Source organism: Pituophis catenifer, unplaced genomic scaffold, assembly GCF_029215685.1.
Source record: "Pituophis catenifer annectens isolate HBS135680 unplaced genomic scaffold, rPitCat1.0.hap2 SCAF_3, whole genome shotgun sequence".
NCBI classification, from domain to species: domain Eukaryota; kingdom Metazoa; phylum Chordata; class Lepidosauria; order Squamata; family Colubridae; genus Pituophis; species Pituophis catenifer.
In genome coordinates, this window is record NW_027256883.1 from 384,773 (window position 1) to 405,931 (window position 21,159).

The 21,159-nt window shown below is 59.8% G+C and overlaps 1 protein-coding gene across 3 annotated transcripts in view; it reads right to left on the reverse strand.

Moving 5' to 3' along the window:
- Positions 1–21,159, reverse strand: part of PLEC (plectin) — an 87,704-nt gene that overhangs the window by 25,593 nt on the left and 40,952 nt on the right. Inside the window, exons 1-13 of one of the 3 annotated variants that reach the window (XM_070940170.1) lie at positions 20,345–20,425; positions 6,419–6,480; positions 5,521–5,535; positions 5,103–5,192; positions 4,165–4,200; positions 3,492–3,569; positions 3,307–3,399; positions 2,363–2,529; positions 1,227–1,342; positions 1,032–1,138; positions 806–925; positions 461–556; positions 197–324 (exon numbers count right to left, since the gene is read on the reverse strand). In XM_070940170.1, the coding sequence (XP_070796271.1) occupies positions 197–324; positions 461–556; positions 806–925; positions 1,032–1,138; positions 1,227–1,342; positions 2,363–2,529; positions 3,307–3,399; positions 3,492–3,569; positions 4,165–4,200; positions 5,103–5,192; positions 5,521–5,535; positions 6,419–6,480; positions 20,345–20,360 (1,124 nt within the window). In that variant the 5' untranslated portion in view covers positions 20,361–20,425. Of the gene's footprint in view, positions 1–196; positions 325–460; positions 557–805; positions 926–1,031; positions 1,139–1,226; positions 1,343–2,362; positions 2,530–3,306; positions 3,400–3,491; positions 3,570–4,164; positions 4,201–5,102; positions 5,193–5,520; positions 5,536–6,418; positions 6,481–20,344; positions 20,426–21,159 lie in introns of those variants that run through there. The other 2 variants (XM_070940168.1, XM_070940169.1) reach the window with 2 other exon arrangements.

Here is a 21,159-nt window from a genome sequence, read left to right on the forward strand (position 1 = left end):
GGGGGGGGGGAAGGGAGGTGGGTGGTGAGTCACCAGCCGTGTGTTTCCCATTATGGCTGGGCTGGGCCCACTGCGGTTGGGAGGGAGCTGCTGCCCCCCTGCCTGCCCGGCTCCTTTCCCAGGAAGAGGAAGTGCCTGACTCCAGCCCCTGCGCCCCCCAGCTTCCCTCTAGGCGCTGTTAGGCACTCCTGCTTGCCTCTCAAACTCTGAGCGCAGAAGCTTCTCCCTCTCCAGGATGGCCACGTGCAGCCTGCCCCACTCCTTCTCCACGTCCAGTGGGTGGTAGCCCTGAGGGATCTTCAGTTGCCCGCTTTGCACAGCAGCCTAGTGGAGCCGGAAACAGATGGGAGCTGCTGACGACGACCCCCAGAAGGCCACCCTGCCCTCCAGTAGGCTGGCATGCTGGGCGACCCTGGGCCTCAGGTCCCACCAGGGCACCAAGGGGGCGATTCGGGCTCACCTCCAGAGACTGGAAGATCACCTTGGAGCGGCTCTTGTCAGCCTCTTTGGCAGGCAGCTCCATCTCTTTGAACTTCAAGAACTGGTGCCACAAGATCTGCGGGAGAACAAGGTGGAGGGATGGTGGGGTGGGCCAGGGTGGGTCCAGGGAGCTCTTTGCTCTGGGCCAAAGCAGCCAGCAACTCTCGTCAGGGCAGAGCTGGCCACGGAAGGGGACTCCCATGCCTGTTCAGGGAGCCCTTTCACACACACACCCAACAACCATGGGGTGCCTCCCCAACCCAGATGGGAGGACCAGGCCTGCCCTCGAGAGAAAAAGACTGCCTCCCAGCCAGAGGGCTCTCACCTCAATCTCCTCATAGCTGGCAGGGAACTTCCTCTCCTCAAAGATCACTGCGTGGTGCTGGATCCACTGCAGAAGCAGGCTGACCACGCCGTAGTATTCCTGCCAGCGCAGCTGCAGCTCCTAAGTGGGGGGAGGGGGCATGAGGGAAAAGGTGATGGGTGCTGAGGTCACACCTGGAGCCCACAGACTGGCCAGGCCTCCCCACTTCATTGCCCCCAATGCTCACGTTGGCTTTAATTCCATCCTGCACGTCCGGCACCCGTGGCATGGCGTCGTAGAGAGAGGACACATAGGTGATGATGGACTTCTCATCTGGCTGGGGCACATCCACATCTGGGAAAGAGAAAGGGAGAAGGGAGTGCTGTGTTGCCCCACCCAAAGGAGCCCCCTGCCCTGCCCATGGGGCAGCCCATTGCAGTACCTTCCGGGTCCAAGAGCCGCGTCACACCCAGGTCGTGTTCAGCCACCGAGAAGGCCTGCTCCAGGTTCTCCACGTTGCTCTGGTGGTAGACCTTGTTCATGTCAATCAGCATTGGCCTGCAGAGGGGAGAGGCTGTGGTCAGAGACCCCCCAGCTCACCCCAAGAAGAGGGCCGAGCTTCTGCTGGGTCCCAATTCTGCACCAGGCCTTCCCCTGGAAGCGACGTGGCTACGTCTGTGCCTATCAATGTGGGGCTCATCGCCTGATCAATGGGGTGCTCAGCCTCCCCTGACACCAGCCTTTGTGCCCCCTGTGGGTCTTCCAGAGGTCGTATCAGTGTGGTCTGGAACAAGGCCACCCTGGACCTTAAGTTTCTGCTCCTTAAAATAGGGAGCATAGAAATAGCTGGAGTAATCAGCTCCCCAACAATTGGAAAAACTCAAGGTTCCAGTCCTCAAGGCCCACTGCAGTATCGTGCGTGTGCGTGAACATGTGTCCCAAGACAGGACATCATGAGCCCAGCAACACCCTGCTTCCTTGTCCCCCTCAGGTCCTGGGCACTCTGAATGATTGCTTTGAAGCCCACTCCCCCCCGTCTGTGCCTGGGCCCCCTTCTTAGGGCACAGGGGCCTGCAGGGACCTGAACCCAATGCTCCTTGTTTGGGAGGGGTCCCGGGGCAGTCTGCAGCTTGGAGTAGACCCACTAGTGAATGAGATTCTGGTTTTTCAGAAGCAGCCTGCTGGTCGGCAAGGGGTCTGAGCCTAAGGCACTCCCTCCCTCATGGGGCATCACAAGCTGCTGCTCCCCTTCTGCTGAGAGTCTGATGCCCCCTGGTCAATCTCCTTAGCCTTGACTTGGGAGTGGGTGCTGGGTGCCAGCTGATGTGCCAGACCTCTGCCCTCCGTCAGCTGGGAGGGGAAGCGAGAGGCCAGGCCAGAGGGGCTCCAGCCCATCCCTACCCCATTAGTCAAGGAAGGTGGGGGCAATCCCCTTCCTCCCTTCACAAGCAGGGCAGTCTGCAGTTGAGGCCACTCGCCCGGCATCCATGGCTTCCTCTTGGGTGCAACACTGCAGCTCTTTCCATCAGGGCCCCTTCAATGGGCCCCTGCCCACTCACCCCCAGCCCTGCCCCTTACTTATGCCTGTGGATGACGGCGTTGAAGAGACGGCCATCACGCCAGCTGGAGGTGAAGTTGTCACAGCGCATGCCCTGGTACCCCTCCACCATGCGCTGCGACCACAGAAGCAGCTTCTCTTTGGCTGTCATGTCCTCCGACTGGCCGGTCACCTGGATGTCGGAGATCTTGGAGGAAAGAGGGACCGCCTGAATCCGGGAGCCTGACTGAAGGTGCTGGCCATCTGGGGATGGCACCTCCACCACCACCCACCCGACGGGCTGCAGAGTCTTCTGGCCAAGACTCGGCCACTTTCTGCGCCCAGACCTGGACCTCCCACCTGTCTCCTCAGGGCTGCCATGTGCCCCTCAAGAGGAGGATTGATTCTCTGTGCAGCCCCAGGCCAGGCACTGGCCCTCCACCGGGAGCTTTGGAGGGCACCTTGGCAGCCTGCCCTCAGTAGTTGCCTCTGCCCAGCTGCAGGGCTCTAGATGCTCTCCTAAGCAAGACCCATCCCTGCATCTGGGGAACTCCAAGGCCTGCTGGTTCCCCCCCCCCCCAACTCGCCCAGGCCTAGCACTCAGCGGAAAATCTTGTGTCCTGAAGCGACTGATGGGTGAGTCAGCCCCACAAGCCGCAGCATCCTGTTCTCTCCCAGCCGCAGCCCACATTCCTCCCCTCCCCTAGGAACCACTCCTGGGATCCTCCTCCTCGCTTATTCCCCCTGCCAACACCCCCCCCACCTGGAACCCCTTCTGAGCAGCCCCCTCCCTGCCCAGCCTCTGAAGGGAAGGGCAACCCCAGCCTCCTTTGTCCGTCTGAACGCCTAGCGCTTGTGGAGAGGAAGGGGGGGGCTTACAAGAATCTGGCCCACAGCCGAGGGAGGGAGGGAGTGGCTGAAGAGAGGCCTTGCCCTCTAGAGCAGAGCAGGGAAGAAGGCTGGGGTGGGGGGGAGTTGGCTTCACCTGGAAGTGAAGGATGATGGTCCAGATGAGGCCTAGTGTCAGCTTGGGGTTGCCATCGGCGATATCATCATTCCGGATGTTGACCAGTTTCACCTGTGGAGGTACGTGCGCACATGCACGGTTACTAAAGGACCCCGCTGCCTTTTCACTCCTTCCCCTCCAGGCTCCTCGCCCAGGATGCTCACCTGCCGGTGCTTCAGGTAGTCCAAGGCAATCTGCACATTTTGCAGCTTGTGGAAGCGCATCCGTCCCTTCTCCCGGGGCTATAGGCAAAGGAGGCTCAGGTCAGGGCCCTGGAGAAGCCGGGTGTGTGTGTCCCCCTTCCCTCCCACCCTTGCTGAAAGGAGCCGGAGAAGGGCAAAGAAGCCTGGCAGACAGAGCTAGGAAACGATGCATGGGAGAAAAGACTGCCCCGCCCCCACTTCTGCTCCCCCCCACCAGCCATCCCCACCCAGCTGAAGCATCCTGGGGCTATCTTAAGCTTGGCCGCTGCAAGAGAAGCACACAAGGCCACCCTCAGCACCACACTGGCTTCCCCTCCGGAAAAGGAGGAATTGCCAGGAGGCGGCCACACAGCCCCCTCCTTGCCTGCCCGCCACCCTGGATCCCCTCCGCAGCGCCCGGGGCTCAGGGGCAAGGGGACAGCCACACTGCCAAAGGGCCCACTGCAGAGGATCTGGTCGTGCGATGCACCAGCCTCCCGTCAGCAGTTATGGGTCAAGCAAAACTTTCGGAGGGCATGGACAGGACGTGGCTTCTGCGTAAGCGAGGAGGCGGTGCGCATCAACCGGCCTCCTCTCCAGCGGGTGCCGAGAGCAGCAGCAGGGGTGCCATGCAGAACCAGGCGGGACCACTCACCAGGCGCAAATTCCGGATCACGTCGCGCTCTCTGGGCTGAGCAGCAGGTGACAGCCGAGCGAGAGGGAAGCAGAGGTCAGAATCCAGCAAAGAGAAGAGACAGACAAACAGCACAGGGAGCGGCAGACAGACAACCCAGAGGAAGTGAGAGAGAAACAGAGTCCGGAGTAGCTCTTGCATTAGAGTGCGTAGGCAGGCTCAACCTGCCATAGAGGGGGTGAGGAGGAGGAGGAGGTGGCAGCAGGGGGGCGTTGGAGGGCGGCAGCATCCCAGGTGTCATTCTAAGCACCACCCTTGGGTGGGAGCAATTTGGTGTCCGTGCATCTCACGCCTTCATCCTCCTTCCGAAAAGCCTCTCTCTTAACTCAAGAGGCCACCAAGATGGCACTCAACCTCCACAGATCTCCTTTGAGCGTCCCGAAGGCCGGCTGCCATTCCTCTTCCCGAACAGCACCAGTGATACCGCCTGTATCTCTATCGGCGCAGGCATCTGACATGGAGGTGGTAGAGGAGACGTCCCCCTCCAGCTACTTCTTTGGCCACAGCACAGCCGGGGCTGGGGTGGACTCCCGTGGTGTTGGGCCTAGACGTCCAGCCCCTGGGGAACCCAGCTCCGAGGAAGGGGTCCTGGCAGAAGAGGGCAGGAGCAGCTCCCTCCCCAAAGCCTCTGACCGGCCATGCAAGGGTTGAGCAAGAGGGAATCTGCTGCTCGGACTCCCGGCTCAGGCCAGGCGACAAAAGGGTGCAGGCAGTGTGCAGCTGGGGAGGAGGTGCAGAGCAACCTGCAAACAGGAGGCAAGGGCGGCAGACGCTGGTGGGGCGGCGGCACAGCGCTGGGGACCCTGGTGCAGAAGCTTGAGCTGCTTCCTCTGGAGCTCGGGTGGGAAGAGTGGCACTGCCCACCGAGCCCCGAGCAGCAGGTGCAGGAGGCCACGTACCAGAGTGTCCCCTGAGAGCACTTCCAGCAATGAGATCAGGTTGTGTCCATCTCGCAGGTCCTCGTAGAGGTCATTCACATGGCGCTGAGCCTGTGGAGGCAAAGAGGGATTGAGAAGTGGACCCAGCTGGGAGGCAACTGGGGTACGGTGGGAGTGGGCTTGCTAGGCATGCCAGTCTGGCAGCCACGCCCATGCCAGTTCAGGGAGGTGGTTGCACCCAGCCCCTGCCCTCCATCTGGCTTTGGGGTTGCCTCTAAGAGGCTTGCTCTTCACCCACACCCCAGATAGCCTGTTTCAGGCAGCCATCACCAGAGGAAGAGGAATTCCTGGAGAATAAAGGGAGGGAGGGAGGGAGGGAGGAGGGAGGCAGGCAGGCAGGCAGGCAAGGGGTCAAAGCCCAGCCTGCCTTGGCACATACCTCTGCTCGCCAGTGCTGTTGCCAAGGCAGGTGAGAAGAAAGAAAGAAGGAGAGAGAGAAGCATCAGGGAGAGATGGAGAGAGAAATCGGGATGGAGAAATGCCCACAGAAAGCACCTCACAAATGGGGGTCCTGCAGCCAGCCCCCAGGCTTCCCCCATCACCCCAACTGGTGGCATTTCCAACTGCTGTGCCTGGGCAGCATGAGGTAGAGCTGGAAAGCAGCCAGTGGTGGGTTGCCCCCGGTTCGGACCGGTTCTATAGAACTGGTAGTAAAACTGGAGGGAGGCTCCACTCAATGACCCCGACGTCATCAGAACGCTTCTGCGCATGCACAGAAGATCACACGCACGGCCCCGTTGCGAACCGGTAGTAAAGGTAAGTAGAACCCACCCCTGAAAGTAGCCCCCGAGAGACGGCTGCCCTCCTGGGCTCCTGCTGCTGTTCCCCAGGGCAACCCCTCTCCATCACCCAGAGCCCTTCCCCAGAAATCCCACCCCATCTGCAGGCACAGCTCCGGGGCTCTCAGCCCGAGCCCAGATCCATGATGTGGGGAACACAAAGACTCTGTGCCCCCAGAAACTGGGTCAGGGACCAGGAAGAGGGTCTCCTTCAGGGAAAGGAAAGGAAAGGAAGAAGGAAAAGACGTTGAAGCCAGTTATGTCCCCAAAGGTGCCTAGAAAATGGTGGGTGGGTGGGACGGATGGCGGCTGCACTGTTGTGGCCCTCCTGCACACAATCCACTGCTCACAGCCACATCCCTGGGAAAGCTCAAGGCCCCCAGAACTGGCATCCTTTCTGCCTGGCTCAGATCCAGGCAGGGAGGTTGACACTCGTTCTCCAGAAGCTGCCCCTGAGACCACCCAGCTCCCCCCCACCCCAGGGAAAGGGGGGCTTACCTTGAAGAGGTGCTTGTTGACCCATTTGGTGAAGGTTTTCTTCTGGACCCGGTCCCGCTCATCTGCAAGAGAGGACGTGTGTGTGTATGTGTTAAGTGGGGCCTATGGAAGAAGGGAGTAAACCGAGCAGAGGATGGGAAGGAAACCCGCGCTAGGAACCTCCACCTCTCCAGAGGCTGGCCAGGGACAGGGGAAGACCCCTCAGTGGGCTCACACTCTCTTGCCAACCCCCGGGCTCCTCTGGAGGCCTGGGCAAAGGAGGGGCTCTGCCATATCCCAGCACAGCCTCACCTCCTCCACCAGCAGCAAGGAGAGGCCTTGTGGGATGGGGTCGCTCTCCCTTGCACAGATCTCCAAAGGGTGCCTTGGGCTAACTGGGCCATCAGCCCCCCTGCATTCAGGTCTCAGCTGTTCTCTCGTACCCCCAACCGATGCAGCGAGACTCTTTTGTCCTGGTCACTCACTCTGGCACAACACATACCTCCTGTTAATTCACAACTCATCCCCCCACTGCAACCCATGTTCTTTTGAGTCCCCCCTTGTTACGGCTCTGGGCTTTCAACCTAGGCTTGCCTGATGCACCAATTCCAGATCACACCCTGGCCAGAAACAGACTTTTCTCCCTTCCCACTATTGCTTCCTCTTACCCCTACAATCCTTGCAATACAGGACATTATATCTGTTTTCTTTCTGCCGCATTTGAACAACTTAACAAATTTTCACCCAAAATCCTTTTGACAGGTTTTTTTAGATTGGTATCACAGACGCCACCCAGCCAGTTTTGGCTCTGAAGGGCACAGAAAGCCAGCCAGCCACAGTAACCTCTGCATGAGACATTCGGGCCTCCACCTTCACCCTTGAGGACTTCGAACGGCCAACCCGCCCGGATCCCAACATTCCACTTATTCTCAAGATGCTGGGCTTCCATCAAACCTTCTTCTGACCACAATCAACCACCATCCTCTAACCCCAGAGCATTCCCCACCTCAGCCCTGTTCACTAAACCAACATTCATATCGTTCTCACGGAGCTGCTTAGCAGAGAAAAAGTAGCCTGCACACCACTTGTAGAGAAAGCCACCTCTCCACTGCCAGCTCCCAGGCCTTTCCCATGGGAACCTGCCATCTTGGGGCCCCTCGTGTCTCCACACACAGCCTGCACAGCCGCACCAAACCCAAGCCACGTCCGTGTCTCAACCTTTCTCCCCAACCACATCTCCACCCGGAACCTGACCAGTTTTCAAAATTCTCAGAGCAATTATAACTTCTTTTTTCATCATTTTTGCTTGGATGTTGGTTCCAACTCCACACTTTAATATATTCCTATCATTTCAGTGCAAACCGTAAAATTCTTTCCCCACTCCTTCTCTCCGGTTTTCACTCCAAATAATGTTCTTATTTATAATTCCACTCACTCTGCGGAAGCCTTCTTGTTTAGTCCTCTTCATTTAATCCCCAAACAATTAATTTCCATTAGAACTATTCTGCATTTTCTCTGCCTCTTTTAATCATTCTCTTGCACCTCACTCACGAGGTCTCCTATTTCATCATTTGTCCAGCATCCTTTTTATATTTCCTGTTACTGTAACTCCCGCACTTCTGTGGGCCCCTGTGAGAATTCTGCTAAGTATTTTCAAAGCAGATTCTGCATCTTCTTTTCTCATATCAACTTTTCATTCATTCTCTTGGGGAGAATAATCAGTTTTTCCAGCAGCACATTCATTTTTCTTCTACTTTTCCTTGCAATTCTTCTCATTCCTTTTTCCCATGATCCACTCCTGACCTCCAACTCACGTACGTTAGGCCTACTTGCAATGACACCAGGCCCTACTTTCCAGCATATATTTTGGTTCCATCATTCATAACAAAGCCAACCCACCCCAGGTACTCCTCTGCTGCAGAAGATCTGCTCACCCTTGCTGCTTGTACTGGCGTCATGGGCCTTATGCGTTTTTCTTTCCCCGTTGATTCACTTGGGCTCTTTTCCACTTACACAAACTCCCTCCCCCTTACACTATAAACTGCAATCTTTAATACCCCGTCCTCTCACCAGATGGGCCCATCTCTGCTGCGGATCATGGTTTGGTCAACGGAGGCTCTCACGTGACAGACAGACAGACACAGACACATCAGATAGAACAGGCCAAAGTCCCACCCTGCCCCAGGCTACATTCCCTGTGGACGGGGTGTCTATCTGGCCAGGATGCCACCAGCACAAAAGAGACCAGGTTTTACTCAAGAGTAAATCAAGCACCCCCTCATTTTTCAAGCCAAGCCGCTTTTGGGAAGGACCAAACTCTCGCCTGCATCCCAACAGTTGGCAGGAGCACAAGCAGCCTGGCTCTTGCCCAGAATCCTGGCAAAACAGCCTTTCTTCACAAAGCTGCTGGCAGCTGTGCGCCTGATGCTTTGGTTGGCTTTATTTATTATGGGATGCTCTGGATCATTGAATGAGAAACGTCCCTCAAGGGCTAAGGCAATATTATCGATCACAATCCACTCGAGGTCTGGATGTAAAAGATCATTACTCCATATCGTGAGCGAGCGGAAGGCCCGGGAGGAGTGTGGCCAACGGAAGAAGAGCAAGCGCCGGGGGTGTGGGGGGACCAGCCAAGGTCGGATCAGGCCCGGCACAAGCGCCCACCAGCCTCCCCGGCAGCGCTGCTGCCCTTCCCCTCGAGCCTCCTGCCAGCCAACCCCCTTCGGGCCAGGTGGGGCCGCGGCTCCGCTGAGGCAGCAGCCTGGCGTCCCAGCGCCCTCCCCCAGGTGTGCTCCCCCCCTCCGCCCCGGCTCAGCAATCCCCGACGGGACCTTCAGGCGCTTCCCTTCTTCCGGCAGGACTTGCCTGGGATCAGCCGCCGCCGGCCCGCCCCCTCCAGCAGGGTCCACGCGGGTCGGGGAAAAGCTCCCCCCGCGGGAACGCTCAGCAGCACCCGGGCCGCTCCCCACGCCGCGCACCAGGAAATGGCCCGGAGGCAGAGCGGCGCCGGGGAAGGCGACCTTCGAGCGCGGCAAAGGCGGCAGGATAAGCGGGCTCCGGAGGACCCGCAGCCGCGGCCCCCACCCCGTACCTTTCTTGCCCTCGGAGGCGCGCAGGACGGCCTTGTACAGGTTCTCCTCGGAGCTGCCGGGTTGCATCAGCCCCCCTGGGGAGGGACCCTCGCCCCCCGCCCGGCTGCGCCCCCTCGGCCGCGACATGGGCGCCCCTGACGCCGCTCGGCTCCTCACAGACACTTCCCCACTCCACGCGGACGCTCCCGGCCGAGGCTGCTACTGAGCGGAACAAGGTTGGCGCAAGCAGGCCAGGACGCTCGGCCCCCCGCCCGCCCTCGGAGCCGCTGGGCTGGGCGGGCCCTGGGCTTCCCTTGCCCCCCCCCCCACCTCTGCCTGCCTCGCCCGCCTCTTGCACAGGCAGGAAACCGCTCCCGGGCCATTTAACTGCTTCCCGGCCGGCCATCCCCGCAACGCCCAGATGAAAGACAAGAGGGAAAGACCCAGAGGGGCTCGAGCCCTATACTGGGGCTGGGGGAGGGGGATAACAAGCCCTGAGCCCAGTGCTCTTCGCCTGCCCTCCGATGGGGAGGGGGGCCCCTGAGCAATCCCAGGGAAGAGGAGGGGGGCGCCTCTTCCCTGGCACAGCAAACAGCCTTGCCCACAGAGAGCACAAAAGGGGCTTCCAGTGTCGCTCCCTTCAGGCTTGCCCACCTCTCAGAGTGGGTCTCTTGGGCCGCCACCAGGGCTGCTCTGGGTGGCTGTTGCCCCCAGGTCAAGGGCAGCCCCCCCCGGGCAGCCCCCCCCTCCGCCCCCCCCCATCCAGGCTGCCTTGATTCTGAGTGGCAGCCAGAGGCACATGAGATCAGCTGCTCTGGGTTTCTGCTGTTCTGGGGGCTCCCCCCCCCATTCTAAAAGGGAGGGTGCATCCGGCCCCCTTCAGTCTGGACACGGGCAGAGACAGAGCACATAGGTAGAGCTGACGGTGGATCTGCCTCCGCCCAAGAGAACATCCATGTTCTGGGAGCAAAGGTTGCTAACTGTCAGGGCTGCACATCCCCAGGCAGCACATTCCAGGCTGGCCAGGCCCAGCCCCACCCAGCTCCGCTGAGGCAGACCTGGGCTGGGCCCAGACACAGGAATGCACGGCAACACAAGGGCTTCAAAGCCTCCCAGCAGCCCCCACTGCCACCGCCCATGCGTCTGGGGTGCCAAAGCACGTCAGAAAGGTGGGGCTGGGCGCTCATCCTGCCAGGGAAGCCGCCTGGAGCCAAACTCCCCACCCGCCTGAGTCACATCCCATGGAGGAAGCCAGTGGCCGCAGGGCACCACTCTGGAAGCAGGAGGGGATGGGAAGGGAGAGGGAGGGAGGGAGGGGAGGGCTCCCTCATTCTCCCCACTGCAGGAGCCAGGCAGAAGAGATGCATGTGCCTTGCCTTCCATCTGGAGACAATCTTATCCTGGCCTTCAGCTCACAAAACAGCAGTCAAAGGGGGCCTGCTTGATCACAAAATAGCTGTAACAAGCCAGGGGGTGTGCCCCTCCCCACTAGGACCCAGCTCTAGAACGTAAGGCAGCCCACAGCCCTGGATGGATGAGATCCTCCAGATCCAAACTTCTGCACAGGAGCAAAGGAAAGGAAGGGTTTTCCAGAAACTGGAAGTCATGAATGTCAAAGGACCTCATGCTGTACGTGAATCAGCAGCGCGAACCATCTGATAAAAAAAATGAATGCAATTTTTACAACAGACGTGTTTTCTGAATCATAGGAAATAACTTTCCGCCCGACTCCACCCATGATGGAAGAAGGGCTGCTACGCTGTCTTTGCTCTGCTCTTTGGCTCAAAGGTCCTCCTTTATTCCTGTGCCCCTCAAGCCTCCCTCAAAATTGCAATGACGACACAGAGTGACATCACCAAGAGATGGGGAGTCCGCAGTGGCTGTCCGGGACCAACCCCTCCCTCCCCTCCTCTGCCTCGCAGTTCAGTTGCTTCCCAAGCAAAGCTTACAATACCCTCTCCTCTCCCTCCCCCCCCAGCATCCAACTCATGGCTTCCCAAAAGGGTTCCTGAGGGCCAGAGACAAGATATCCCGAGGAGTGGGCACAGTAGGGGCCTTCAAACCCATGAACCGCCCCCCCCCCTTGTGTAAGGCCAGATCTTACACAAGTCCTTTCAGGATGACCTCGGAAGGCAGGGGCGGGGAAGGACGACAAGACATTTGCTAAATTACGCCCATATGAACCAGAAATGACTTTAAAGATCACAACTGGCACCAAAATAGACAAAACAGATGTTATTTTTGAAAGGGCAGCTGATTCGGTACCAGCTGTACCTTTGAGACCACCTTCAAAGGTGGCCCTGCCTAGAACACCTGGCTGCAATCCTACAGAGCTGGGCCACAGGCAGCGGAGTTTGGCTGCTCTTCAAGAGTTGCTGGTTTGTCAAGGTAGGAAGTTCTATCTCCTGCCCTTTCTGGGCTAAAGAGCCATTTAATTCTGAGGAACAAGCCTTACTCCTGAGCTACGCATGGTCCTATGGCAATGTGAAACTCGGATGGGGGCGAGGGGAGGCTATTTATTTCTGGAGTCAAGGATCCACTCAGTTAACAGACTGAACACTTCAACAGGTGAGACTGGTTGTGTTTAAGCCCTGAGCACCCTGCCCAGGAGGACAGCCTAGCTGGATCCAGCCGCACGTTCTCCGACTGGCCATCCAGAGGAACATCTGCCACCATTAGTCCCCTGCAGTCTAGATTTGGAGGGGTGCTCTCCTCTACTTGTAGGTCAGGTGGGGTCTTCCAGACCAATAGCCTTTGAGAGACTAGCCCTGCTTGACTGCACCCAATCCCTTTCAAAGCCATCCAAGTTAATCTTAGGACCCTAATGGCTTAGGACCCAGTTATTTACGAGACCACCTTCTGCCTCCGATAACCTCCCACCGGCCAACACGCTCCCACAGAGAGGGTCTCCTCAGGGTGCCGTCTGTCAGGCAATGTCGGCTGGCGACCCCCCGGGGAAGAGCCTTCTCTGTGGGGGCACCCGCCCTCTGGAATGAGCTGCCCCCAGGGATACGACTAATCCCGGACCTCCGGACCTTCCGCCGGGCCCTGAAGACTTTTTTATTTCAGCAAGCCGGGCTGGGTTAAAAAAAAAATTTTTAATTGGTGAATTTTATGGGTAACGGGGTTTTAAATTGGAGAAGCCTAAGATAATTTAATTTTGTTTTAATGTATTTTAATATTTGTATTGTGTGTTTTTAATTTTGGCTGTTCACCGCCCCGAGTCCTTCGGGAGAGGGGGCGGTATAAAAATTTAATAAATAAATAAATAAATAAAATAATCGTCATCACCCCACTTATGTCAGGTCCACAGAGGTGCCTTCTCATCTGGAGGATTGCTTGCTGGAGGATGTGAGGAGGACAGGGAAGAAGTGAGGCAGCCCACTCCAGCAGCCCAGCTTGCTGGATTGGCACTGGAGCCAGTGACGCACCAACTCTGGCCTCTGTAGGCCCAGCAACTTCCCACGGCTCCCCATTCATACATGCTGATAGTTTTTCACTCAGAGATTTGGCCTAAAGGGCAGGAGAGCAGATTCTGCAGATCCTGAGCACGAGGGGGAGGCGCTGTGTGGTTGAATTGGTCTTTTCAAAACAAAAGTCACCTGGAAGTGGCTTTGTTGTGTATTGGACACAATTTGCTTCTCCTCCAGATTGTTTGTTTACCCATCTCAGTCCATGCCTGACCAGCCTCAAGGTAGGACTTCCTCAGAAGAGTTCTCACTAACTGCAACAACTCCAGTTATCTGTCCCTCTGGCTGGGACAGATGCACAGCTTTGTTTACATTCTGGCTGCCAGCCTAGCCAGAGAAAGGAAGGACCCCCAAAAGGAGGAGAGAAAAGTTCCCTTGTCCAAGTTTGGGTCCCTGCTGCCTTTTTCCAAGCTAAAGAGTCCCAAATGTTCCAGCCTTTCCTTCAGATCTTTTTGGAGCGTTTTCCCCATTGCATCCCTCCAGAAATCTGGCAAGCAGAACTTTCCAGAGGCTCCCTAATTGCCAGTTTCCAGGGCCTCCTCCCTGGGTAGGACACAGGCTGAGAAGAGCCTCGGAGAGGGGGGCAAATGGCTTAGCCCCCTTCTTCCTCCTCCCCTTTGCACACTCTGCACCCGTGGCAGTTCTGCCTGCAGCCTAAGAGGGGACAGCTCCCCCGGCTCCCCCAGACAGCTGGCTAGGACAGAAAAAAGGGAAAGGCAACTTCCCGAGAACTGCAGCCAGACTCTCTCCAGGGGAAGGAGACGGCGGCGCAGAGTAAGGACTCGGAGCATTTCCCATCCCTCAGGCACAAGGGGCTCTTCCCCCTCCCCACATCAAGCTTCCAGCCCCATCCAAGGGGATTCCCACCCACACGCCCACCCCCTTGCCAACTTGGCCCACTTTTGGTGCGGCGACTGCGCCATCCCAACTCTGCCATTTCTGGAGGAGGAGGAGGAGGAGGAGGAGGAGGGCTTCTTGCCTTCCTGCAGGCCGCGCATTCCCTGCCTTCGCCCCTGGCCCGGGAGGGGGGAGAGGCGGGGGGGGGGTCGCTCGGGGCCGTTCCATTCTCAGGCGCCGTCGAGCTCGCCCCTCTCCGCCAGCCCTTCGCTTGGGAGGCGGAGCTCCGCGGCAGACGCGCCAGCTGGCCGGGCCCCTCCCCGCCTTTTCCGGCTGGCGCTCGCCCAGAACGAAGGGCTTGCAGGGAGAAGCGGCGGCGCCAGGGAACCCAGACCGGCGAGCGCTGGGAACGGCAGTGCTGGAGGCGCCCGGCTCCCTCGGCCGCTCTGCTGCAGGTCCCGGGACGGCCGCGGGGACGAAGGAGGGAGGGCCAGGCCGTTGTTCAGGAGACGGGGGAGGGCCGGCCAGGCTCCGCCCCGCGGCCCACGGCCAGCCCGGCGCTCCCGCGAGCCCCGCTTCGCGACTCTCGGCCACTCACCCAGGCAGCAGAGCCGGCTGCGCAGGAGGCGCTGCCGGTGTCGTTCGGGCGCGCTCAGCCACTCCGAGCCGCCCAGCAGCATCGCCCGCTTGTAGGCGAAATACGCGGATACCGAGGGCTGGGCCATCCCGCTGCCGCCGCCAGCCATGGCAACCCTCCCGCCGCCCGAGAAGCGGCCGAGGGAAGCTCCGCCCTGCCGCGCTGCACCCGCCCCTCGCCGCGCCCGCCCCGGGGAAGCCACCGCTGGAACCACGCGCCCCGCTCCGGCCTTTTTGCGGTGGCCGCGTCCGACACCGCACAGCAGCCCTCGGAGCCCGTGCGGGCGCCCTTCGACAGCCAGCGCCCTGCGCCGCTGTCTCTCCGAAGGGCCGCCTCGGAGCCTCCGCGAGGCCGAGACCCGCCGGCGAGCAGCTACTCCCGAGGTTTCGTCCTGCAACCGCGCGGAGCGCCGGGCGAAGGCGCGCCAGACTCGGCAGCCGCCCTGGTGGGGAGAGCGCGGGGTCCGAGCCCCCTTAGCTTCCGCCCCGTCGCCGGTTCCTTCCGCTTGCAGGATCGAGGGAAGCCGCCTTTCTTTCGGCCTTTGCGCCCACAGAGCCGTCAACGCAGGCCGGCTCCAAGAGCGATGAGGCATTCTCACGACCAGCTGAGCCACACATTGACCCACATTTCAGTCGCGGTGCTTGTGGGAACCGCGCTTGTCTCAAACCTCCGAAAACGGGAAATCGCGAACAAGGCAGCCACAGTAGTTGGGGCACTCAACCAGTCCCGGGAATCCAACGCAGCCTCCGCCTGCAATTACCGGCTGGGCCGATAGAGGCGCTCTGGCTGCAGGCCCTGTCAGTCGTAAGGCAGGCACGAAGCAGGAGCCTTTGTTCCGGGGACAGCTCTATCCTACTGCCTGCCTGCCCCCAAGTCCAGCAGCAGCCGGGAGGGAAGCCCCGTCCAATAGCTGCCCCTGCAGCTGCTGGGCTTCTCTTCCTTTCTGGCCTGGGTCTTGAGGGAAGGCACAACTGAGGGGACCCACATGGGCCCAGGGTCACATCCTGCAATGTGGCAGCTGGCTGGCTGGGATTCTCCTCCCTGACATGGAAAAGGGGGGGGGGGACACTGAGCAAGCCTGCAAGAGCTCTTAGTCACTGCGGGTGGGAGGAAAAGAGTCCTTCACCCAGGTCCAGAGCAGTTGACAGCCCTGCCTGGACACCAAACTCCAGGCCTGTTACCCTGGGACTGCAGAGGGGGCCCGTGTCCCTAGAGCTCTAGTGGTGCAGTGGTTAGAGTGCAGTGTTGCAGGCTAACTGCCCACAGCCTGGAGTTTGATCTTGATGAGGCTCAAGGTTGACTCAGCCTTCCATCCTTCTGAGGTCAGTAAAATGAGGACCCAGATTGTTGGGGGCAATATGCAAATAATGCTTTGACATAGTAACCCCCCCCAAAGTGTTGTAAAGTGCTATGGGGCAGTATATAAGTCCAAGTGCTATTGCTAGTGCAACTGCTCCCTCCACGCACGGCTCCCTCCCACGTGCCAGCCTGCACAGCAGAGATAAGGTGGGGAAGGGAAGCGAAGGCAGCTATCACATCAGCCAAAGCCTTTGCTACAAGGGGGGTCTTGGAGGGCGAACCCGCAGCCGGATGCCCAAAAGGTTTTTTGACCCCAGCTTCCCTGAGCATCTTCCTGACCCCTGGCAACCAGTGAACCGAAAGGGAGCTCCCTGGAGTTCGCCCAGGGCGAGCTGAGGAACAAGGGAGCCGCTTGGCACTGCTTCCAGGAAGACCAGGGCTCCCCTCCTCGGGCCAGCAAGGGAAGAATGAGTTTGGGAGTGCCTTCCTGCTCTCCACCCCTAGCCATCGATGATTACCCAAGTGGGAAGCAGTGGAATTAAGGACTCGGAGCCCCCAAACTCGGGTGGTTGACCCATGGATAGAGGGCCAACATTTTCACAGTATGTTCAGGATGCCCTTTTCTTGGAGATTCACAACAAGCTCTGGATTAGTTAACACTTGCCTCCAGGGAAGGACTGAGGGACAGCGCAGAGGACCAACTCCTGAAAGTGGCCAGTGGAATTTGCATTTTCCATAAGCAAGGAAGGCTGAATGCCCCCCACTCCCCTACTCTGGCAAGGCTGAGAGTTCTGGGGCTGTCAATCCTCAATGCTGCCACTGGGGGCACCAGCATCCCCCCCACAGCTCCCTCCAGGACGGGGTGGGTGGGGGAGGGGGCCAGGCCTTTTATTGGGGTATTTTCCAACTTCCCCCCACTTGCTGCAGACCTGGATCCCATAGCAGTTTCACAAACAAGCATTCTCCAGGGAGTATTTGTTGCTCCAGATTAGGGTTTTCTGTGATTCTCCCAGCGCATGAGTGATGCTGGACTGGAGAGACTCAGATTCATGTCCACCTTCACGGGCATCAAAGATGTGCTCCCTGACAGCCCTGGGCAGAGCTTGGGGGAGACAGGCATCTTCTGTACACAGCTCAGTCCTCCCCTCTCCCACCCCGAGGCCCTGCCATTTGGATCCAGACAGACGGCATCTCCTCTAAGCCAGAATTAGGCTAAACGGTGCCCGGCTCCTCCCTGGACAGGCAACACGGTGGGGTGGGCTCTGCATAGTGAGATGTGTGGCGTGTAAATTTAATAACAAATAATAATAAATAAAATAAAATAAAAGGATCAAGAGTGGACCTGGGGACGGGGGAGGCCTGGGCCCTAATCTGAGGACAGAGGTGACCTCCATGCCCATCAACCATCCGGATGCGCCCTGATGCCTAAGAGCAGGTGTGACCTTGGAATGCAGCAGCCCAGCCAGAGCCAGACTAGCAGAGCACCAGGGTCAGGAGCTGGCGGAGCTGCCTTCCCTGGGAACAGGCAAAGGTCCAAGTGGATTAGCAGGAGGAGGACAGGGGGGTTCAGTTGCACCGTAAACTGAAATTAACCAAGGCCCCCTTTTCTCTTTTCCCACCCCCATTGACTCCCGGGTCTCTTCCTCCAACAGAGCTGCTGGGAAGCAGCAAGCAGAGGGCTACCACCCCCAACAGAAAGAGGTTAGCACAAAACCAACAGACCAGGGCCAAAGGCGGCCAGGTCCTCCATTGGGGGTGGGGGATGGACAGGGACAGGAGTGAGCTACCTTGGCTGGAAGGGAGACTGAGGAAAGGACCCTCTGAGCAGGACCTAAGGGGCAAAAGCAGTCAAGTAGGTAGGGAAAAGCCCACTCCACTCCTGATGGGCCTTGTGCTGGGCAACTAACCGGAAAAAGCATTTTTGTGGCTTGCACACTTCAGCAGAGGGAAACCAGAAGACTCCTCCCCCCCCCCTCCTTTCCTGCAGCTTTCGTCAGCGGCATCAGAATCAGACCGAGGAGGCTTCCCCAGCGTCATTGCCACCGGCTGGCCACAGGCTGGGTGGTGGCCCAGCAGCCTCTCTCCTGAGGGGAAGCCCCAACAGCCTGAGGCTGGGTGGGCGGCAGTGATTCAGAGAAACCAGCAGTGATTCAGAGAAAGCGAGAAACCGCAGGCCCAACTGCCCGGGAGCAGCAGCAGGATGGAAGCTCTCTGGACGTCACCTGCCCAGAGCCACCAGAGAGCTCGGCTTCAGCTGCCCCTCCAGGCTGCAATCAGTTCAGCCACTGAGGATGGAGCCTCACTCGCTGAGGAGGAGGAGGAAGGGGCCCTACGTGACTGAATGCGAATTGAGGAAACTGACAGGCATGTTGGAGGCTACCCTCTGCACATTCTCAGCAACTCAGCCCAGCCCTCAGCCACCAGCAGGCCTCAGCTGAAGCCATTCTGAGATATCCTGAGGCCCAGTCAGGAAGCAGAGGCAGCACAGAACAAAAGGAACAGGCCTCAAAGCTACACATCAGAAGCAGCTGGTAGGGGAAGGGGTGGGGCTCCCAGTGTGGGTTCCTGTGTACCAGGCGGCTGCCACCTAGCTGGGAGAGGGGCAGCCCACGCAGTGCTCTTCTGCTGCCTTCAGCTGAGGCCTCTGCCCCAAACCATAAGGATGGCAGAGAGGCACCACTCCAACATCCCACAAGCCTTAGGCCACAAGCCTGCCTTCCTCTGGCTGCAGGGCACCTTAACAACTGCAGGAAGCATCTGAGCTTGCTACTTCCCTCACAACCAGCAGCCAGCCTCGGGATGGGCCCTGGAACTCCCAAGGCACAGTGGGCACAATTCCCGTCCCTTTTGTGGGAGGGGAGAGTCGCGTCCCAGGCCTCTCCTCCACAGACAGGGAAGAAAATCCCGCAAAGAAGAGGCTCCAGCCCAGGCAGACGTCATCTCGAAACTGGAGGCCCCCTCTGGTAATGTAAAGCCCTCCAGGAAGCAGAATTTGGGAGTGGGCTAAATAGATGGTGGCCTGATGCCCAACAGCAACTTCTCTGGGGGATCATTCTGACTTCCAGGTAGTGCAGACATAAAAATGCAGCTCCTCCACCTAGAAGGGCAAATGACACTCGGCTGGAGTTCTCAATGCTGCTGCCTTATGCAGAAAAGGTCACTGGGCGAAGGAAGGATCCCCGCCCTGAAATCCATGGATTTTAATGCCTGCAAAGCTCAGCACTTGACCAGGAAGGAGGTTGCTCTTGAGCTCTCTCTCTCACCCCCTCCCCTATACAGGGGGAGGGGGGAGAGTGAACAGGACAGAGGGAGAAATTGTTGAAGGCCAGAAGCAGTTCCTTGACCAGGGACCCGGAGCAGCCTCTCCAAACAGAAAGTCCCCCCCCCCCGTCCCCTGGAATAAAAGTAGAGGCTGCCACATCCACGCCCGGGCTGGCCTCTTGCTCAGTCAGTCCCACAACGGGGGGCGTCCCATGGGGGACTGGCAAGAGGGGCGTCCAACTCCAAAATCTACAAAGAACCAGGCGAGCTTTGTAGTGTCTCGCCGGCCGGCCGCCGGGTCGCGTCACTAAAGCATCTGACCGGCACCGCGGGCTAACCCGCTGGCCCGCCCCCGTCTTTGGGGAACCTAGCCGTGAATTTGCAGCCGCATCCCTGTCGGGAGACTCGAGCCGGGCCCGGGAACCCACCCCCAGTCTCCGCGCCGTTCCTCCTGCAACCCCGGAGACGGCTGGCCGCGGCCGAAAGCTCCGGCCAAGGTCAACGAGCAACTGGCTGAGGTTGCCTGGGATAAGAACGGAGCTGCTGGCAAAGCCCCGAAGACGGGCAGGAGGCGGCGGGGACAGGACAGCCCCCCCAAAGCTCCGGCCAAGCCAGGCTCGCCCCGCACGGGTGTCCCGTCCCCCCCACGTGTCTGTGTTTGCTGCAGCTCGTGCCAGGGAGGGAGGGAGGGCGGAGAAAGCACCCCGCCCGCCTGCCCCGCGGGGCCCCAGCGCCGTCGCACCGCTCGCTCTCACCGTCGTCGGCCGCGCGGTCGGGGCTCCCTGCGCGCCGCCAGTACCAGACCAGCGCCAGCGTCAGCGCGTGGCCGGCCACCACCAGCGACGGGAAGAGGCTGCCCCCTCCGGGATCCATAGCGGCCGGGCAGGGCAGGAGGCGCTCCGAGGACGCAGCCGCTGGGCCGAATGACGGAGCCGAGTGAGCAGCGGCCCCTCCCGGCCGCCGCGGCGGTCTCCTCCGCCTCCTCCAGGGCTGTCCGCAAGTCCGGCCCCCTCGGCCCGCCGCCCGCAATGCGGAGCCGTCCTGGCCGAGCCCGAAGCCGCGCACCTTCCCGCAGGCTGAAGCCCCACTGACGGGCAGCGCTCAAGGTTACCCGCCCCGCGCGCGCTCCTGCCGCGGCCGAGCCTGGCACTTCGGACCCGCCTCCCCGCGGGAGGTCCGGGGCCTGGCAGGCCCAAGAGCGCCGCGGGCTCAGCTGCGCCCGCTCCACGGTGGCGGGGTAGCGGCCCGGTGGCGCGGAGCCGACGGTCGCCCCCAGCCCATCCATCGCGGCGGGTGCCACACAAACGCCCCCCTCCCGTCGGGAACTGGCGCCCAGTGCCCCGACCTTCCCGGGACAGGAGTCGTCGCCTACCCGGCACGATCTTCATGGTGAGGCCCCGTCCCGGAGAGCAGCCCCCGGCCTCAGCAGCAGCCCCCGACTGAGGGTCCGAAGCGTCTCTCGGCCGAACCCCGACTGCCCCCCCCCCGCCGCCGCGATACCCCGTGGCAGGGGAGATGGGCTATAAATAGCTGTTTCGTCGCCGCCGGGCCGCGGCCCAGCTCGTCACGGCTCCAAGTTAGAACATTACGCGGAGCGGGGGAGGGTGCCCCTTCAAGCAGGGCGCCCCTGCCACACCTGTTGGGGCTGCAGCTGCGTCTCCGTCCCCCGCGGGGTGAGGGGTCGGGATGGGGAACCAGGGCTCAGCAGCGGGACATAAATCAGGCACCATCCATGCCACGAATGAGCCTGGGGGGCATTTGCAACATTTACCATGGCCTATGTCCAAAGGGGGAGTTGGAGCCAATTCTGCTTTCAGTGTAAACCACCAGAGAAAGGAAGGAGGTTGCCCCACTAGATAGGGGGCATTGCAAGGGGTGACAGAGGCCTCCGTCCACCTGGGAGTCCCTTGAGTGGGGAGTCAAGGGAAATGCGCAGGTAGCCCTCTGAAGAAGCCCTTGGGGTTTAACCCCAAGTAGGGGAGCAGAGCGGGCTCCACTGCTTGCACCCCCACCTGCTACCTCTGCTCTCTGATGCCAGGCCGCTCACTTCTCTGGAGGATCCTGAGGTGCCCCCTTGAGCTGTTTGCCAAGAGCCTCTGGCCCAACCAGGGGTCACTTGCTGTGTGAATGCATCCCCCGGTTACTTGCGCAGAAGACAGAAATGTGGAGATACGTACACCTGCTTGG